Source organism: Petaurus breviceps, unplaced genomic scaffold (genome assembly GCF_028583685.1).
Source record: "Petaurus breviceps papuanus isolate PSGF00001 unplaced genomic scaffold, PetGlider_PUasm1.0 115, whole genome shotgun sequence".
NCBI classification, from domain to species: domain Eukaryota; kingdom Metazoa; phylum Chordata; class Mammalia; order Diprotodontia; family Petauridae; genus Petaurus; species Petaurus breviceps.
The window spans coordinates 6,786,991-6,805,970 of NW_027185612.1; the positions used below are offsets into that span (position 1 = coordinate 6,786,991).

Below are 18,980 nucleotides of genomic sequence, written 5' to 3' on the forward strand. Positions count from 1 at the left end.
GGGATGGAACTTGCTGGCTGCTGTTACAGAAGTAACATATTAATTAACCTGTTAATGAAATTTGAATATAGATGTCCTAGTGAAATTAAAGTACTTACCTGTCATGAGAAAGTACCCAACCTAAGATATAATTTTTATAAACCCCTGCCTTCACAGGACCAATTTAATAGGAAGGGATGATACTTAAAAGGTGAAATTAAGAGGTGAGAGAGGAATATAATGAGAGGAGACGGAGAGAGAGAATGGGGTAAATTATCTCATATAGAAGAGGCAAGGGAAAACTGTTACAATGGAGAACACGAAAACAAAAGGGAATGAGTCAACATTATTCTCACTGAATTTGGCTTAGGCAGGGAATGACATTCACACTAAATAGGGTATCTCATCCTACAGGAGAGAAGGGGAATGAGAGGGGGAATAAAGGAAGGGAGGGCAGGCTGTGGGGGAAGGAAGTTGGAAGCACCCACTTTTGAAAAGGGACAGGATCAAAGTAGAGAATAGAACAAGTTGGGGGGGGTGATATAGGATGGAGGGAAATATAGTCAGTCTTCACAATATATCCACTATGGAAATGTTTTGCATAGCTACACATGTACAACCTATAACTAAATTGTTTATCTTCCCATTGAGGGTGGGTGATAAGGGAGGAAGAGAAAGAATATGGAATTCAAAGTTTTAAAATCAAATGTTTAAATATATATATTATTATTATTATTTTACATGTAACTGGGAAATGAGATATACAGGCACTGGGGCATAGAGATCCACTGTGCCCTACTGGAAAGTCAGAGGGAGGATGGGGGAAGATATGGGAGAGAGCAGATTGGGGGAAGGGACATTCAGTGGGATTGCTGTTTTGGAGTGGTGGGTAGGAAAAATGGGGAGAAAAATTTGTAACTCAAAATCTTGTAGAAATGAATGATGTAAACTAAAAAAAAAAATTAAAAAGAGAGAAAAGAAAAAAAAAAAGAAAAAAAATCCCTGCCTCCAAAGATCTCATATTCCAGTTAAGGAAGACAAGTACCTACAAGATATATACTGAATAGATGTGGGGTAACCTTTGAAGGGAACGCACTAGCAGCAAGGTAGGTACTATGGGATATGCCCAGGAAGAGAGAAAATAGCTGGCTTTGAAATACCACCCACAGGTTTGTGAAACATTTTATATACATTTTTTTTTCCCATTGGATCCTCACAACCCTTTGAGCTAAGTACTATAGACCATGTTATCTCTATTTTACAAACGAAGAAACTGGGACTCAAAGATATTTACTAATGATCATTGTCATTCAATGGGTAAATGCAAGAGGCAAGACTGAATCTAACCCCTTCCATCCTCAGGTCTGTCACATTATCCACTCCCCCAGGCAGCAGAGGGAGTAACCCCTGCCCTCCAAGAGTTTATTCTGCACTCAGGAAGATAAAACATGTTGACAGACAGTGATACAGTTCAGAATTTTAGAATTTTTGGCTAAAGGCTATTGCAAAATTTCAGAATTAGAATGCAAGACACTAAATGATAAGGACTATCTGCATGGTATAGAATTTAAGCAGCTAGCCCAAAACTCTGAACAGAATAAGCCTTTAATCATTGTTTGAATGAATGAAATGCTTATAATAGGGCAATATATAGAAGTTCCTCCACATATTGTTTGAGAAAAGTTAAAATTACTGTTAACTATAAGTATCCAATTACTATCAATTGAATTTTAAAGTACATATAAGGAATGATTGCAGATATTCTGCAAATGCCCTGGAAAAAAAAAAAAAAGAACATAGCTCTAACATCTAAAACCCTTTGTGCACAGACCATGAGATCATTCCAGATAGATTGCTACACCAGAAAGCAGTAACTCATCTCCTGGGTTCAGAGTGTTGTCTCTCACTACAAGTTATCAATAACTCTTAAGTGCTTTCAGACAACTTCTAGAGCAAAGTGTGACAGCTAGCTATAAGAATAAGAATAAACAGATGATGATGATGATACAACCCTTATTTATTTTTTGTGCCATCATATGTGGCCACAGAAAACCCACTGATTTGTGCAGAACCCCACTGAGCTGACTGTTAGAATATTGTATAGGAAAGAGACAAGAAAACATTATCGCTTTCTCTTTTTTCTGAACACATAGGATTGTTTTGGAACAAAACTGAAATGTTTGGGGGAGGAGTAGGAAGGAAGACAGCTTGAATCTCATATTTTGATGTAGGGAGGATAACAAGGTTGCAAAAGCAAACAGCGTCAACATCTGTCCTGGCTGTTGACTAGGAAATACTGTCCTCAGAACAAATATTGTAATTATCAGTCGTGGCTGCAGCTTGACTGGGCCCCCATTTATTAGTATGATAATATCACCTCTGCATATGAACTTTATAGATCGTCCATCCATAATTCATGAATTTGCAAATAAAGAGATCTGGAATCTGTACACAGCCGGTGTGCGTGGCCAGTGCCAATTATCTCCCTTCTACAGAGCCTTCTCCTCTTCACTCACACTGCTTGCAGCTGCTCTTTTATACCATTCATCAGTGCTTAAGAGATATGCTGGTGGTGTTGGCTGAGATGATTTGAATTTCCATTGTTTACACACTAGGAGTTTAGCTTCTGGTTGGAAATTATCTGCCACATAAGAAGCCTCCAAGAATAAAGATGAGGAGAATGAAGACAAGCAACAGCCTCTGTCAATTTTTATAAAAAAAATTATTCTTATGACTTATGATTTTTGTGTCCTTTTAAATTACTTAGCTTTTGTTGGTAATTGTCCCATTTCCCCATCCATCCAGGTATGAATAAAGGTCTTGAAAGAAGTAAATGGAGTCTCAAAAACAATTTTGTCCTGGAATATATTATGTAATTCACAGATTTCTTTTTTGGGGGTTTCTTGGTTGTTTTGTTTAGGTTTCTTGCCCCCCCCCAACAGTCACAACATCCTTATTAGCTGAAATACTTTGTTGTTTGGTTGAGAACTCTCTTGTTGATGTATTTCTATTTTCCATTCTCAGTAGAGCAGCAAGTGCATTTTGTAACTTTGGCAAGAATCGTACCTACCTCTGCATAAAGTTTTAGAAAAGCCCACCTGTTGTTTATTTCAGTACTATTTTTGTAAGTGTAATCTTAGTAAATATAAATTAGTTTTCTGCTGTCTATTAACATACAAAATTGGGTATAAGCACCCTAATACCAAATATAATTCTCTTTTGTGAACTAGAAGCCATCCATGAAACCAGCTTACATACCCAGGCCCTGTATAAATCAGGGAAAGACAAAGAAAAAAATATGAATACATATTCAGGCAGCTCTTAGATGTCAGCCCTACTGGCAAGGGATTCACATATGGAAAATCCAAAATGGTGGATAACCCAAAAATCATTTATATTAAACTTTGGATTTTGGGTTCTTTGTTTGATGTACATTTTATAAGAACTAGAGGTGTTACATGGCCATAAATGGTAATGAATCGGCTAATTTCCCATGACCAGATAACTAGGTGGTACTTTGTATAAAAAGTTGGATTTGGAGTCAGGAAGACTCCAATTTGTAATATAACATTTATACTATTACATCAAACAATTGTGTTAACTTTTATAAACTGATGAAGAATGAAATGAGCAGAAACAGAAGAACAATTTATACAATAACAACTCTGTAAGAACAGATTCATTTTGAAAGCTGTAAAAGCTATGAGCAATGCAATGACTACCCATGATTCCAGAGGAATGATGACCGAGCATACTCTCTCCTTCCTGTCAGAGGTGGCAGATTTTGGGTTCATAATGAGATGTGGATTTTTTAAAACATTGTCAATGATTGAATTTGCTTCACCTGAATAAGCTTATTTGTTCTAAGAAATTTGTTTGTTTGTTGTTTCCCAATAGGGCAGGTCATGGGAGAAAGAAAAAATAGATTTCTCTTCATTAAAAAATCAAAACTTTTATTTATTTAAAAGAAAAAGAATAATTGAATTCAAATCTGTTCTCAGAAAATTAATCTGAACAAGTCACTCAACCTCTTTCAGCCTCAATTTCCTCATCTGTAAAATGAGGATAATAATGGCACCTATTTCCAGGGTTCTCGTGAGGATCATGTAAAAGACTTTTTAAACCTGAAAGTGCTATGGAAATGCTATTATTATTATTATTATTATTAGCTAGATAAAGCTTTTTGATCCATAAAAACGTTGTGCTTTTATGCTTTTTTTAAAAGCAGAGCATGGTGCTTTTTGCAAAGCAGATGCTTCTCAGGTATTTGTTTGAATATCTCAGGTATTGACTGAATAACTGAATGGTTAGAATAGTAGCTGCAAACTCTCCTAGTAGAATATAAGCCTCTTGAGGGCAGTCATTCAGTTTTGGATCCCTAACATCTAGCACAGTGGGTTGCAAGTAGTACGCACCTAATAAGTGTTTAATGTTGAATGAATGAAATCTTGAGGTTTTTTTATTTTAACAAACTAATCAACTGAATGAATGTTCTGAGAATATTTTTTCCAAAACAAATAATAAAGCAACACTAGGGAGACCTGGGAAGCTCTCCAGTTATTTTTTCTATTCTGATCCCTAAACAGCTCTCCCTACCATCCATTCACTTATTCATTCAACAAACATTTATTAAAATACTCTAGTTAAGGCCCTAAGCTAGGAATATTTTTTAATGAAAAAGTAGACTTTTCCCTCAGGAAATTTACATTCTTCAGAGGAAAGGGGATACAACATTTAAACAGATAAATATAATTTGAGGAGTGAGAAGATACTAATAAGTGTGGGGCATTAGGATAGGCTTTCTGTGAGAAATGGTTCCTGAGTTGAGTCTTGAAGAATTCTGCAATTTGGATGTGAACATGGAATACCTTCCACGCTTGCAAGAGAGGCTATTTAAAGGCACAGATTGGGCAAGGGAAGTGCCACCTTCTCTGTGGCAGGTAGAAACACTCGTAATAAAAGTGCCTCATCAAGTTTCTTCCCATAGATACTACAAATGTGTGGGTTTCCAAAGGTCTTCCTCCTAGGCCATAGAATTACAGAGCTGGAAGGGGTCCTTGGAGGTGTAGTGGAAAGCACTCAGAATTTGGACTAAGATGGGTCAAGTCCTGACGGATATGTCCTACTTGTATGACCTTGGGGGCGTCATCTAACGTCTCTGAGCTTCACCCAGATGAATTCTGAGGTCCCTTTCATCACTGTCTAACTCTAGCTCATTGTCTGCATGAGGAAACAGACCCAATGGGATGGAGTTACTTGCCCTAAACCATCCAGTCATTTAGGAGTAGATCTTCAATTAAAAGCCATGTTTTTTCCACTGTAGAATGCTATTTCCCATTCAGAGAACACTGGGATAAGCATTTGGAGTTGCTTTGGGGGTTGACTCATGAGAAGGATCTTTTGATTTCCTAGTCGAGACTCTGAGTAGTCATATGTTCAGAGCCTCCCCCCCCAACTGCTTAGCTGTCTGTGCTCCCTCAATTCAGTGATGTATGTAAAGCGTATAGCAATATTGCTGTATTCAGACAGCTGGAGCCCTGTCTATTAGTCTTTGTGCTGATTTCTCTGCTTGTATTTTCTATACTCACTTCTTTCTCTGTAATTAAAGTAGGATTGTTAACCCCTTTAAAGCTGTCTTTTCTTTATAAAGCAGATCAAAGAAATTGTACTAGCAGACCATCCTGGGTGTGCTAGGGTGCTTGCTAATACATCAATCAAGTAATAGTAACATACTAGGAGAAAACTGTGGTTCCAATTAGTGAATTTCCTAAAGGGCCATAAACTTTTAGAGCTAGAAAGAACCTTTAAGGTCATTTAGCCTAACTCTGTCATTCTGCACCCAAGGGAACTGAGCCCCAGATAAGCTGAGTGACTTGCCCAGGGTCATGAATAGAATGAAATGAGTGACCAAGTCAGAACTGGAACTCAGATCTCCATCCACCATTCTTACCATTGTAATACAACAATTATTATATTTTATTATTAATTTAGTCAACAAACATAAGCATCTCAAACAAAAAGCAAAAAATGAAGATTATAAGAATTATGAACCTCTGTTATGTAGTTTGATTTTTTTTATAGCATGTCTCTTTGTGGACGTCTTTTAGCTTTCTTCTGTGTACTTAAAATGTTTTCTTCTGATTTTGTATGTTTCTGTGCTACCCACTACACACTTACTCATTCCCTCTCCCACAAAGAGAACCCTTCTCTTGTAACAGTCAAGTATAGTGAAGCACAATAATTCAACACATTGGCCATTTTGGAAAGCATGTCTTATGCTATACCTCTAGTGCATCACCTTCCTTCCAAGAAGTGTGGTTGGCATACTTCATAAGTCTCCTAACATCATGATTGTCATTGTCATTGTTTTCCTGCTCCTGCTTATTTCACTCTCTATTTGTTCATGTAAGTCTTCTCAGGTGTCTCAGCATTCATCTTATTAGTCATTTCTTATGATAACAATAACATCACAAGACATACATATGCCTTGATTTGTTCAGTCATTCCCCAGGTAATAGGTACACATTTCTTCCTGTTAAAGAATATTAGCTGTGACATATATGTACATGTATAGTGAAGCTATGCAGATTATATGCAAATGTAAAACAAAGGTAGACTTGCCATGGGTAAATATATACTGAGTAAATACATACACATATATACAATCAATTAAACCTAGTCAGTGCAGTGCATATGTTTGTGTTTGAATAAACCATTATTAAGAATCTGCATATCCCTTAAAATTATAAGATACTTGATAATTTGTTCAGATCCCATAAAAATTTTGCTGTATGCCTACAGTTTAAGATTTAAAAGGGCACTATCACTGGTCTGAATTTTGGGACTACAGGTTTAATTAAGGAGAATAATCAGAGAAGAGTAAATTCAGTATAATTTAGGGGTTAACAGGAGATTACTTAGAAATTCCTTTTTGTTTCCACTTTTAATTTGGAAATGCCTATCTCCCCTCCCAGCCTTAAGAAAGAAGTTTATTGAACAGAACTGAATTTTTCTTTGATGTTTACAGATCTTAAAAAGCTTCAGGGTAACCAATCCAAACAAAATGCCCATTACATAGAATTAGAGATTGAAATATAAGAGATATAGGAGATTAGACTAAGTGTGTAATAAGCCCAGGGCATTCTCATCTTATTTTGCTTTTTTTCCCCCTTGTTTTAATTCTTTTTCAAAATTTTCAATACAGTTTAGGCAAACTATATATTCATTCTCCCTTTAATCTTCCACATTAGTAACCCTGTCCAAAAAAAAAAAAGAATCCCATCAATCAACAGAAAATTAACATAAGACCAGTCAAATCAATTAATCTATTCATAGACTCAAGCAACATACATTTCTTTTAACATATCCAAAGTACATTATTTTTCCTAAGTAACAAAATTCATTTGAATGATATTGACATTCCCAGGATTATAAGTAATCAGTTTCAACATTTATGTTTAATTTCAGTTGATCTGATTTTTTAAATGTCTGATGATAGCAAGAATCTTAATGCTTTTGTGCTTTTTTGTCCCTCTTCTTGCCACAATCAAAAACAAAATGGAATTCTATACACTGTATAATTAAAGTCATCATTTTCCATTTTCTAACTTGATGAAAGTGTTCAGAAATAGTTAATGCAATAAAACCCCACTATTTCAACAAATTGAGGTTAAAACCAAAGCTGGAACTAGATTTATTTTTTAATGACATGCAAAAAAAAATCTAGTCTAATGATTTGTCATGTCATATAGGTCATCTCAGATTTTTTTTCCAATTAAAAAATTGTTGAGCATTTATTGTATACAAGGCACTGTGCTAGGAAATAGAGATACAAAGACAAAAGTAAAAGAGCCTTTGCTGACCCTTCCATAAAAGGCTATGTGAATGGAGTAAAAATTCAGGAGTGTACTACTACAACATGAATATTGATCCTAGCTACTTGAAATACAGAGAAACTCATCACCAGAAAGTCGCCAAGTGATGAGTCTTTTTGGCTACAGTCACTCACAAAACAGAACAAAGTACAAAATGCTCTTTAATCTTGTCTGCCTCAGCAGTAATGTTTGCAAACTGGTAGTAAAGGTGGCAGAATGTCCTAAGGAACCTTAGACCATCCAGAAGCATCACTTCAACTCTTGGTAATCTTTTTTTTCTTTTTAAGCATTCGGGGTTAAGTAACTTGCTCAAGGTTACATGGCCAGGTGTTTCTGGGTGGGTGCTAAGTATCTGAGCCCAGGTTCGATCCCCAGGTCATCCTGACACTGGAGCCAATGCTCTTACTCGCTGTGCTACCTGGCCGCCCTGACTCTTGGTAATCTTAATGGATGATATTTGTCCAACAGTCAGCGAATTGATACTCTCAGAAAAACAGAACCACATACTTATACTCTTGCTATAAATGAAACTAAAATAATAGTGATAGATGATATTTACATAGTGCTTTAATATTTTCAAGGAACTTTATAAATGATCCTCACAATAACTCTGTGAAGTAGATGCTACCATTATCTGCATTTTGTTTTTGTTTTTTTAACTTCCAGTCTCATAGCTAGCCTCTCTTCATTCTCCCACTGACTATTAGAAATAGTGAATCTCTAAAGAGATGTTACTCTCTTTTTTTCTTTCAGGATATAAGCCTTTGATCATCATTTGGTCCTTTGGAGTTGCTCAAATTTGCCTATCCTACTTAAGGTTTATTTTTCCCCACTGTCTTTACCTTTCAAAGATCCTGTACAGCTTGGGTTTTTCCAGTGAAAATCCTTAAAATATTTAGATTTTACTGATGTTCTTAAAGGCTCCATTTTTTTATTTTAGGTTGTCCTTTTAAGATTTGCAAGCTAAGTTACAAATTGGGAGCAAGTTATTTTCTGTAGCCTTTTGATATATCATATTCCAGGCTTCTTTCTTTTCTCTTAGTTAATACATAGTCATCAAAATTCTAACTGGGATTTCCTGGTAAATGATCCATAACTCTCCTAATTGCCTGATTTTTTTTTTCTTTACTTGGCAATAAAACTTGGCAATAACATTCCTAAGTTATTGTATCAAGGTTTCATTCTGGTGATGACCTAAAGATTCTATCAATCTACATTTTCCCTCTCATTCCAGTACTTCTAAGGGAATTTTCTTCCATATATTGTCTTTTGGGGCGGCTAGGTGGCGCAGTGAATAAGAGCTCTGGCCCCAGAGTCAGAGGACCCGAGTTCGGTTCTGGCCTCAGACACTTAACACCCACACCCCCCCACACACACACAAAAAAAAACCTAGCCGTGTAACCTTGGGCAAGTTACTTAACCCCAATTGCCCTCCAAAAGGCAAAAAAAAAAAAAAGAAAATTATCATATATTGTCTCTTGATTTTGCTTGAATGTTTCTTGTATCATTTAATTTTTTACTTCTATTTCCTCCGTTATTTTCAGGGTTTTATTTTCATGAGTTTTTACAGATTCTGTTTTAGGACTATCTATTCCATTCCTTAATTCTTCTTTCATTTCTTTTGTTATGCCTTCCAACTACTTTCAGAGATTTTGTGCCCATTCTGTTTTCTATTCTTGGGTTCTAATTGTAGCTATTCAGAATAACTCCCCCTACTAAGCTTTTATCTTGGGATTTTCTTGCCCATAGTATTTATTCATTGTATTGGGAGGTTCTTTTTTACTTGTTTATTCATTCCTCAGTCTCCCTTCTATAGTTTCTGTCTATTTTGGGGTGGTTTTTTGGCCCTTGTTGATTGCCTATCACCTCTTGCTATCAACTTCAAGTGTTTTTTTTTTTTAATTCAGTAGCTGCTGGAACCACTGTCATATAGAATCCACAACATAGGGATTGGAGTCAGGGAAGCAAGGAGCAAATAATACAGCCCTTTGCTGTTTTTATTTAGGGTTTTTTTCCCCTGGGGATTGCCCTGTGGTAATTTCTTTCCTATCATTGCTCTGATTGTTGTTCTGTTACTTTACTTGGTATACTTCTTACTATTTTTCAGGTCATGGGGGAGAAAGTAGGTTTGGCCAGAAACTTTCACTCTGTGATCTTGTTCATATTCTTGTATTTTATAGTGATCTATATTCATTGGCAACTATAGTCACCACATTTGAAATCTACTACACTATTACACAATTATTATTTGTTGAAATGACAATGGCACTAGCAAGATGAAATAGGGAAGAGCACCTGAACCTAACTAAATAAATGTATAAGAAATTCATGTTAGAGAAATCTCTGCAATTTAGCCAGGGAAGGCATTCATGTATATGTATGAAAACATGTACACAATCATTTGGGGGGAAGAAACTAGCAGCCAAGGGGGCAGAGCAGATCAGAAAAAGGCTCCATATGCACAGTGGCACTTGATACATTCTATATAATTTAAAATGTACTGAGGAACTTATTTTTAAGATATCCCAAAAAGAAAAATTCCAAAGGAGTGAAAAAAAAGATCACATCTGGAGATTTTGTGGCTGGGGGAGTAGCAGCCAAGAAAACATCAGTAACAACCTGCCACATACATAATTTCTTATCAATATAAAACAATTCAAAATTTTTATATATACAGTCTTAATAAAAACATGAAGGAAGAACCAGAAGGAAGGCTTTCACAGATAGTATTCTAGAGCCAACCACATTTTTACAGTCACATAACTGACAGGTACAGAGAAATACAATCTTCCTGGGTCTATCATTTATTAATCTTTTTACTAGAACAAAAAATTAACCCTTGGAGGCACTCCTCAAACAATGGATCTGCTATGCTTACAGTACTCTGATAGATGTGACTACAAAAATAACATTGTTCATCTATCTCGTGATCATTGGCATCAGGTGTAATATATTGAAAATATGCCCAACTAAGGTGCTCAACAGTATTGTGGAAGATATCTTGCAACAAGTCCAAAAATATATTCCTATCATGTTAAAGATGTCCAAATGTTCCTCCTCACAAAAGTTATGGTAGTGTGCTATAATAAGGACAGCCTAGATGAGGGGATCAGAGTTTAAATAATCCAATGCTTGCTAGCTATGTACTCATAATCAGTTACCTTACCTTTCTGAGATTTATTTGCTCTTATCTTATACATAAAACATCTCTTTGTTAACATCTGTAATTTTGTTATTGGGGCAAAGTCCCATTATAGAAAGCCACTCCACCAACACAGATAAACAGCTCCTGTATCACTTATGATGTCAGAAAGTTGCTTGGGCCACTAAGGTGTTAGGTGACTTGCCCCTCATCACACAGTTGCTTTAGGTCAAAGGCAGGACTTGAACCCAATTTTTCTTTAAAAACAAAAGTGAGGTGGGGTGAGTACTATATATAAACTGCTTTAAATTTGAGCCCATTCTCTCCAGGAACTGAGATGGTTAAAGAAAGAATGTGCCTTGTGGTATTGGGTAGAGGTAGAGAATGTGTATACTTCTATTCTTGCTCTGTCTTATCAATAAACATTCCTTTGTAAAAGCTAATAAATAAATAAAAACAAAAGTGAATGAAAATGCATCCTCCTAACATCATATCATATGACTGCACAAGCAGCCTATCAAGTGAATCCATCAGTTTCTGTATATCTTCAACAGATGCTGATGTTGAAGAATTGAGAATTTGTTGAGAATTGAGCAGGGGAAAGGCAAGCTGGATCACAAATCAGAAATAGCTCATGTGTCTAGGCCCACAACAGGTAATGATGGGGCCAGATCACCTGGTCATAGATTTAGAGCTTAAAGGGACCTCAGAGATCACCTGGTCCAAGTCCCTCACTTTATAGATGAGGATGACTTGCTCAAGGTCACACAGCTAGAAACTTCCACAATCAGGATTCAAATCTAGATTCTCTCACCCCAAATCTTGAACACTTTTTTTCCTGTGCTCTGTTGACTCTCCATAAGGTGGGTGTGTGACTTGCATGGCTGTATCTTAAAATAACTCTTTCTTGATTAAAAAAGTTGCTTGAAACAAACCACCATTCCTAAGGGCTTGTGCTTCTCCTTCCATAGCATTTTTCTGACGTTACTCCATGAAGCCCTCCCACACTGCTTTGGACCCATTGTCTTAGACCCTCTTTAGAAGCAGCTAGTTGCTGCAGGGAATAGAGCACTGGACCTGGAGTCAGAAAGATCTGACTTCAAATCCAACTTTAGATCCTTACTAGCCCTATGACCCTTGACAAGTTGCTTAAATGCTGCCTCAGTTTCCTCATCTGTAAAGTAGGGACGAAAATAACACCTACTTTCCCAGATTACTATGAGAATCAAATGAAATAATGATTATAAAGTGCTTACACAGTGCCTGACACATAGTAAGCACTATATAAATGTTAGCTGTTGTTGTAGTTGTTGCTGTCATTTTTGTTGATACCCAGTCTGGTCCTGTGAACTGGTTACCCACTGAACTTCCCGATGACTCTGACCTTAGAATGGTATTCTGTTTTTGCTCTCACATCTTTGCCTTTACACATTGCCTTTCCCCTCCCCATTCCTGCCAGGCATATTCTCCACCTCACAGACTCTTAAATTAGGAATTGAGTAAAGAATGAGTGTGAACTAGGATTGGGGATTGGTAGGGAATGAATGGTTAAAAGACAAGGAGGCAAAAGATTCAAGAATAAAGGAAAATGTATGCATTCAGCTGGTTAATTATTGGGTCAGGATTGTAAAGGGAGGAAAGTGAGACCAGAACAGGAGTGATGGACTGGGAGGATTATGGGAAGGAACAAGAAGAGATTATAATGATGGCCAAAAGTCATTTAGGAGTAATGGTGCAGAGGGAGAGGTGTAAGGATAAGAGATTGGGATCAGAGAGGGTAATTTCTGAGTTTAGGATTATGAAAGATATAATTATAAGATATAAGATGTGAACACTCCTATGAGTGAATAAGAGTTGAGAAGTTGGTTGAATTTGGAGATATCAATATTAATACTAAAGTATAGTAGAATAAATGAAAAGGTTGTCATGGAGAGGACAATTGTGAGCTAGGTACATCATTATTAGGCTTATAAGTGAAGAGAATTCTGTAGACTTTATTTTATGTGGATTTCAGGAAAGGATTAGACATTTCCCACAGCATCACACAATTTGAGAGTGGAAGGATCCTCAGGAAGATATCTAGTCCAACACATGCATGTAGTTGTATACATATATGTGTGTGTTTACATGCATGTGTATGTGTATACACACACACACACACACACATATATATATATATGCTATCAGACTTGGTTCATGTGTTAGTTTTGCCAAACTGTTATTTTCTCTTTCTTACGAAGGATTTCTCACAGAGTAGGGGAGGAGGGAGAACACATTCAAAAATAAAGATGTTTTAAAAACAAAAGGCAGAGATTTAAAAAAAATTAAAGTTAAAAAAGAATTAGTTAAAAAGGAGCATTTTCAGGTCGGCCAGGTAGCACAGCGAGTAAGAGCACCAGCTCCAGTGTTGAGAAGACCTGGATCAAATCTGGGCTCAGATACTCAGCACCACACCCAGAAATAACTGGCCGTGTAACCTTGAGCAAGTTGCTTAACCCCGATTGCTTTAAAAATTAAAAAATAAATAAATAGATAGATAGATAAATAAATAAATAAATGAAAAGGAGCATTTTAATCCAACCTTATTCTGTGTTCATAGTTAAAAATTGATTAGAAAGTCAAAGCTTACCTTACATGTATCATATTTAAATGTATTATTTTGTAATGTTTTTATGTTTTTCTATTGTAATAAATGCATGCTATTTAAATTAACAATGAGTGGAAATTGGGTAAAAAGTGGCAGCATACCCCATTTGCAAGAAGAATACCAAAGGAGGCTTAACAGCTTCATTAGTGCTGAAGTGAACATGTAATATGTACATTTACTAGGCTGTGTCCTTTGGAGCACTAACTCTGCTAACTCCATGGGTAAGATGATTGCATCCATGGATCTTGAACAAAATTGGATGTCTGTTTTGGTGCCAAGCACTCAGTATGTTTCAAGGCATGAGCACGATGTAAATGCTTTGTGAAATGATGTTTTTTATGTCACTAGGATAATCTAAAAACAAATGGTTTTAATTGTGTTTGTTCTAATTAAATCATTTACAAAATTAGAAAGATGTACATTTAACAACCCGTAAACACAGACCTTGGCAATCTCATTTGCCCCATATATCTAACACTGCCATCGATGCTATGCTAATTGCCAAATGAGTTATTTCTTTGGTATCTCTTACATGGAATCCAGTTCTCCAGTATCTGATGTTTTTCGGTTTTCTAAAAAGAAAAATGGCTTGTATTTTTGTCTCAACTAAATTCTTTATTTCTGTTGTTTTTCTTCCTCTCCTCCACCATCAATCCAGGTCCCAGAGTCCCCATGGTGACAGTTCACAATACGACTGACAAAAAAAGTGAGTATTTTATGTCTTTTGTTAAATCTTGGTGGGCACTAAGGAGAATAATGAGCAAAATTGCTTACCTCATTTCACATTGTTCTGTTCTAAAGCTGAGCATCAGGTCCAAAACTATGCTCCCTACTACTGGAAAGGGGCTCTAGTTGATCAGTTGGTGGAAAAATGAAATATAATTCGTTTCTGAGTAAGCCATGCACATGTCTGGATGGACTACAAATGGGGTTGAGTTGTAGGAGTTAATGTCATGAAAGCCAAAAGCAGAGAACTATTCCTCTACCAACAAATATCAGGACCTGTGCTACAGCTTAAAGTCTTGGAACACCAAGAGCTGAAGTAACTTGCCCAAAGCCACAAATTCTGAATATGCCAAAGATATGATTTGAATTCAGTTCTTGGTTCTGAGGCCAACTCCCTATCTACTATACCACACTGCTTCTCTCAAAAATGAGAGGCCATGGACAGATTATATAATCTGTGATCTTGGAGAGAGTCTCCACATCCATGAGAAAATAACTGACATTTCATGGGGATAGGACTGGGTCTATGGTTTCAAAGATCTTGGGAACTCCTATATGAGAAGGCTCTTTCTACTGATGCAGATCTTTAACAGTCTTAAAGAGTTGCCTAGAACAAGAGATTAAGTGATTTGCCCAGGGCTTCACAGCCAGTATATTTTGGAGGAGAGACTTGAACTGAGATTTTCCTATAAGCAGTAAATAAATGAAAATTCTTTTTTTAAAAAAAGAGAGAGAGATTAAAAAGCCCAGAAGTTCTAGGTTGATTTTCCCAAGTGATCCTTTATACTGTAGCTAAAGAGTGTTGACAGAAGAGATAGTGTAAGAGACAAATTAGAGTTTTTATGGCAAGGCAGGAAGACTGAAGCATTCTTTTATCTGGGTGGCTTTCTCTGCTTGTGTTCCCCTATGTTGTCTGTGACCCTGAAAAAGTCTTATATACTGGACTTGGATGCAACCTACCCCAGTTTCTGAAGAATGTCAGATGACTTGTCTGACTTGGTATCACCAGTTCAACCACAACTGGTCTTTTTATTGTTGTTGTTGCAGTGGTGGTGGTGAAGGTTGTTGTGTCATTTCAGTTGTGTTTGACTCTCCATGACCCCATTTGGGGTTTTCTTGGCAAAGATACTGGAGTGGTTTCCCATCTGCTTCTCCAGTTTATTTTACAGATGAGGAAACCAAGGCAAACAGGATGAAATGACTTGCTCAGAGTCACACAGCTAGTATCTGAGACCAGCTTTGAACTAAGGTCTTCCTGACTCCAGGCCTGGCACTGTATCCACTGCACCACCTAGCTACCATCCTCTAAGCATAATAAAGGGCAAATATTTATTTGCAACTCCAAATCTCAGATCCACTCTCAGAGACAACCCAAGGTAAAGCCATGATATAGATAGAGTTTGTCCTCACTCTTCTCCTACAACTCCTGTTTTCATTTCTACCAAGCCTGGTCATGCCATTTACCTCCTTAACTGTTCAGGTCATTCTTTTAGGCCTTATGAGGTGGCTGGCATTTTGTAGCAGAATAAATTTATGCTAAGAAGACAATGACTTGATGAGAACTCTGTCTAATGTGGCACCAGTGGGAAACTTTGGGGTTGGGAGGCAAGATTTGCAATATTCCTAAAGTCATTTCATGTATTTGACTGCCCATTTTGCCTAAATCACCCCTACTAACAGCACAGCATAGACGGGGATTGGGGATGTATACAGTAGCACAGAAGAAAGAAACAGATTCAAAAAAGATGGAAGTTCTTTAAATTACCACATAGATGAGGAATTGGACCTAACAAAACCTCAGTAATTTTGAACTATTTTTAGACATTTTAGAAATTGTGAAATAATATTGCTTTATCCACTCACAAGGGGAGTAGATAGCCATTCAAGAATGGAACATTGGAAAATATCACTGGGTGGAGGAAAGATTGAGAAATCAGTAAAGGGGATGGAGAATAAGCTAGGGGAGGGCAAGAAAAACCAGGTGCAGTGTCTCTAAAGCCCAGAGGAGAAAGAATCCAATAGTAGGGGGTTATCAGTGTCAGAAGTTAAAGGGAGGCCAAGGAACATGAGGATTTTTTTTTAATCATTTGATTTGGCCAAGAGTTAATTGGTGAACTCTGAGTGATTTTGATAAAGCAGTGAAGATGTAAACAAGATTGAGAGAGGTTGAGGACAGTGTGAGGAAGTATAGGTAGCAAATATAGAAAATTTTTTCAAGGAGGAGGAAGATGATGATATTTGAATGGAGAAGAGTCAAGGGAAGGCAAATCACGTGGTCAGTTTGAGTCTATAATATACACCATTGTCTGTAACAATGCACCTTCTTTGAAAAAAATTAATGAGGCATTCGTCCTTGGAGCGAGCTTGTTTCAATAGTCTTTGTTTAAAAAAACAAAACAGAAAACCATGCAGAGCCCTCAAGTATGACACATTTTCATATATAATGTTAATAATTAATTTTTTTTATTTTCTCATATCCAAAAGGACATAAATAATTAACTTATTTTTATGAGATTTGTCTCCATAAAATATATGATCCAATAAAAATACAAAACCCTCTAGAGTTCTTAAGAAATATTTTTCTGCTACTCTCAGCCTACACGTTCACATTAAATAGTTTTACTAGATACATTTGGGTGATGGAAACCTGATTATCAGTCTCTTTTTCCATGCTAGACCTGAGGAGAAGAAATAAAGAGCTAGCTTTGTGAGAGTTACCAAGTAAGCCTTTCAAAACTCTAGATGAGGAGCCCATAGCCATTTTTCTGTGTCATGGATGGATGCTTTGACAATTTGGTAAAGCCTACAGAACACTCCTATAAAATAACTGAAGGAAATGACAAATTTTAGTTAAAGATTGCCGAAAATGTAAATATAATTGTTTTCCTAGTTAAATTTGTCGATCCCAAGTCAATCCAGGGACCCTTGTGGACCCCAGGTTAAGAACCCTTCATGCTAGAGGTACCATTTGGTCGACCAGAAAAGTCAGTATTTTTAAAAGAGCCAACCCCCTCTTGGGTAGGTGTTTTATCACCTAATCAAGTTATCCTTTCTCCTGGTTCCCCTCCAGAAAAAAATAATTAAGCAAGACTAATTTCCTGTCCTAGAAGATTTCCTTAAAATTCATGCTGTGATTTGCAAATTGGAATGGGATTAACATTAGTAGAGTATTACTAGAAAAAGTGGAAAATTTTACCAAAAATGATAGTAAAACTACATTGTGAAAAAGTCTTATTGACATAATTTTTTAAAACATAGATTCAGTACATTGTCTTTTCATTCTGTTATGTTTACATTTAAATTTAACTAAGTATTGATAGCAAGAAGCCCTGGAGCTTTCCAGAAGTGCAATGGAATGAACGGCCTCAGGAGCAGAGGCCCGTACAGGTGCAACATTCAGGGCCCATTAGCACTGATACTAGAGGCAGCTAGGTAACATAGGAGACAGAACGCTAGACTTTAGTCATTTCAATTGTGTCTGCGTCTTGGGCATTAGGGGTTTTCATGGCAAAGATCCTGGAGCGGTTTGCCATTTCCTTCTCCAGCCCATTTTACAGATGAGGAAACTGAGGTAAACAGGGTCAAGTGACTTGCCCAGAGTCACAAAGCTAGGAAATGTGCAAGGCCAGATGTTAACTTAGCAAGATGAGTCTTCCTGACTTGTTCCAAGGTGCTGGATTTCGAGTCAGGAAGACTGAAGTAGTTCAAAGCCTGTCTCACACACTTACTAGCTAAGTGACCCTAGACAAGTCGCTTAACCTCTCTCATTCTCAGTTTTCTCTTCTGTAAAATGGAGATAATAATAGTACTTTTTCACAGGGTTGTTTGAAAGATCATTTGAGATGATGATGATGATGATGGTAGTTATAATGTAGCACTTTAAATTTTGCAAAACACTTTATATTTTACATTCAGCACAATCTAGCTGACTAAATGAAGATAACACATGAAGTGCTATGCATATGTATATAAATGTCCTCCTGATAGTTTTAATAGTTTATTTCATTATAATAATTTATAATTCATTATATAATAAAGGTATAAACATCATAAAATATCATTATAATACACTATGATAATTCATTATAACAATAGTAGTAATTATTATCAGTTTTCTAGTTGTTATCATTACCCCACCTTTGTTCTGCCCCTTCTCCTGGGGGAAGTGTATTCTAAGGCACCCTGTGGTCAGGAGGTAATGGTTCCCTCTCACCACTGGGGGCCTTCAGCAAAGGCTGGAATACTACTTGTTGGGTTTGTTGTAGAGAGAATTCTTATTTAAGGGGAGGTTAGACACTAGCTAGCTTCTGGTATCCTAACTCTGAAATTCTCTAATTTTCTAATTACTACATTAGGAATAACACCTCCACTTAAGGAATCTGAGGCTCAGTGAGACTCTTCTAACATCATGTTCATTACCATGAATATTATATCACTTGATGTTTACCATTCAGTGAGGTGGACAATGGAACTCAACCAAACTGAAGGAGAGTTTGTCCAAGGTCACGCAGTACCATACTAGCACCAGGACTCTAGCCCACATTTTTCTCATTCCAAGTACATACCTTTCTTTTCTTTTCTTTTTTCCTTTCTTTTCTTTTCCATTCTATTA

At 36.7% G+C, this 18,980-nt stretch overlaps 1 protein-coding gene across 1 annotated transcript in view; it reads left to right on the forward strand.

The window, feature by feature from the left end:
* The window catches only part of DPP6 (dipeptidyl peptidase like 6), a 990,703-nt gene that overhangs the window by 915,416 nt on the left and 56,307 nt on the right, over positions 1-18,980 (forward strand). The window contains exon 17 of the mRNA XM_069084788.1: positions 14,301-14,348. Within this exon, the coding sequence (XP_068940889.1) occupies positions 14,301-14,348 (48 nt within the window). The remainder of the gene's footprint in view (positions 1-14,300; positions 14,349-18,980) is intronic.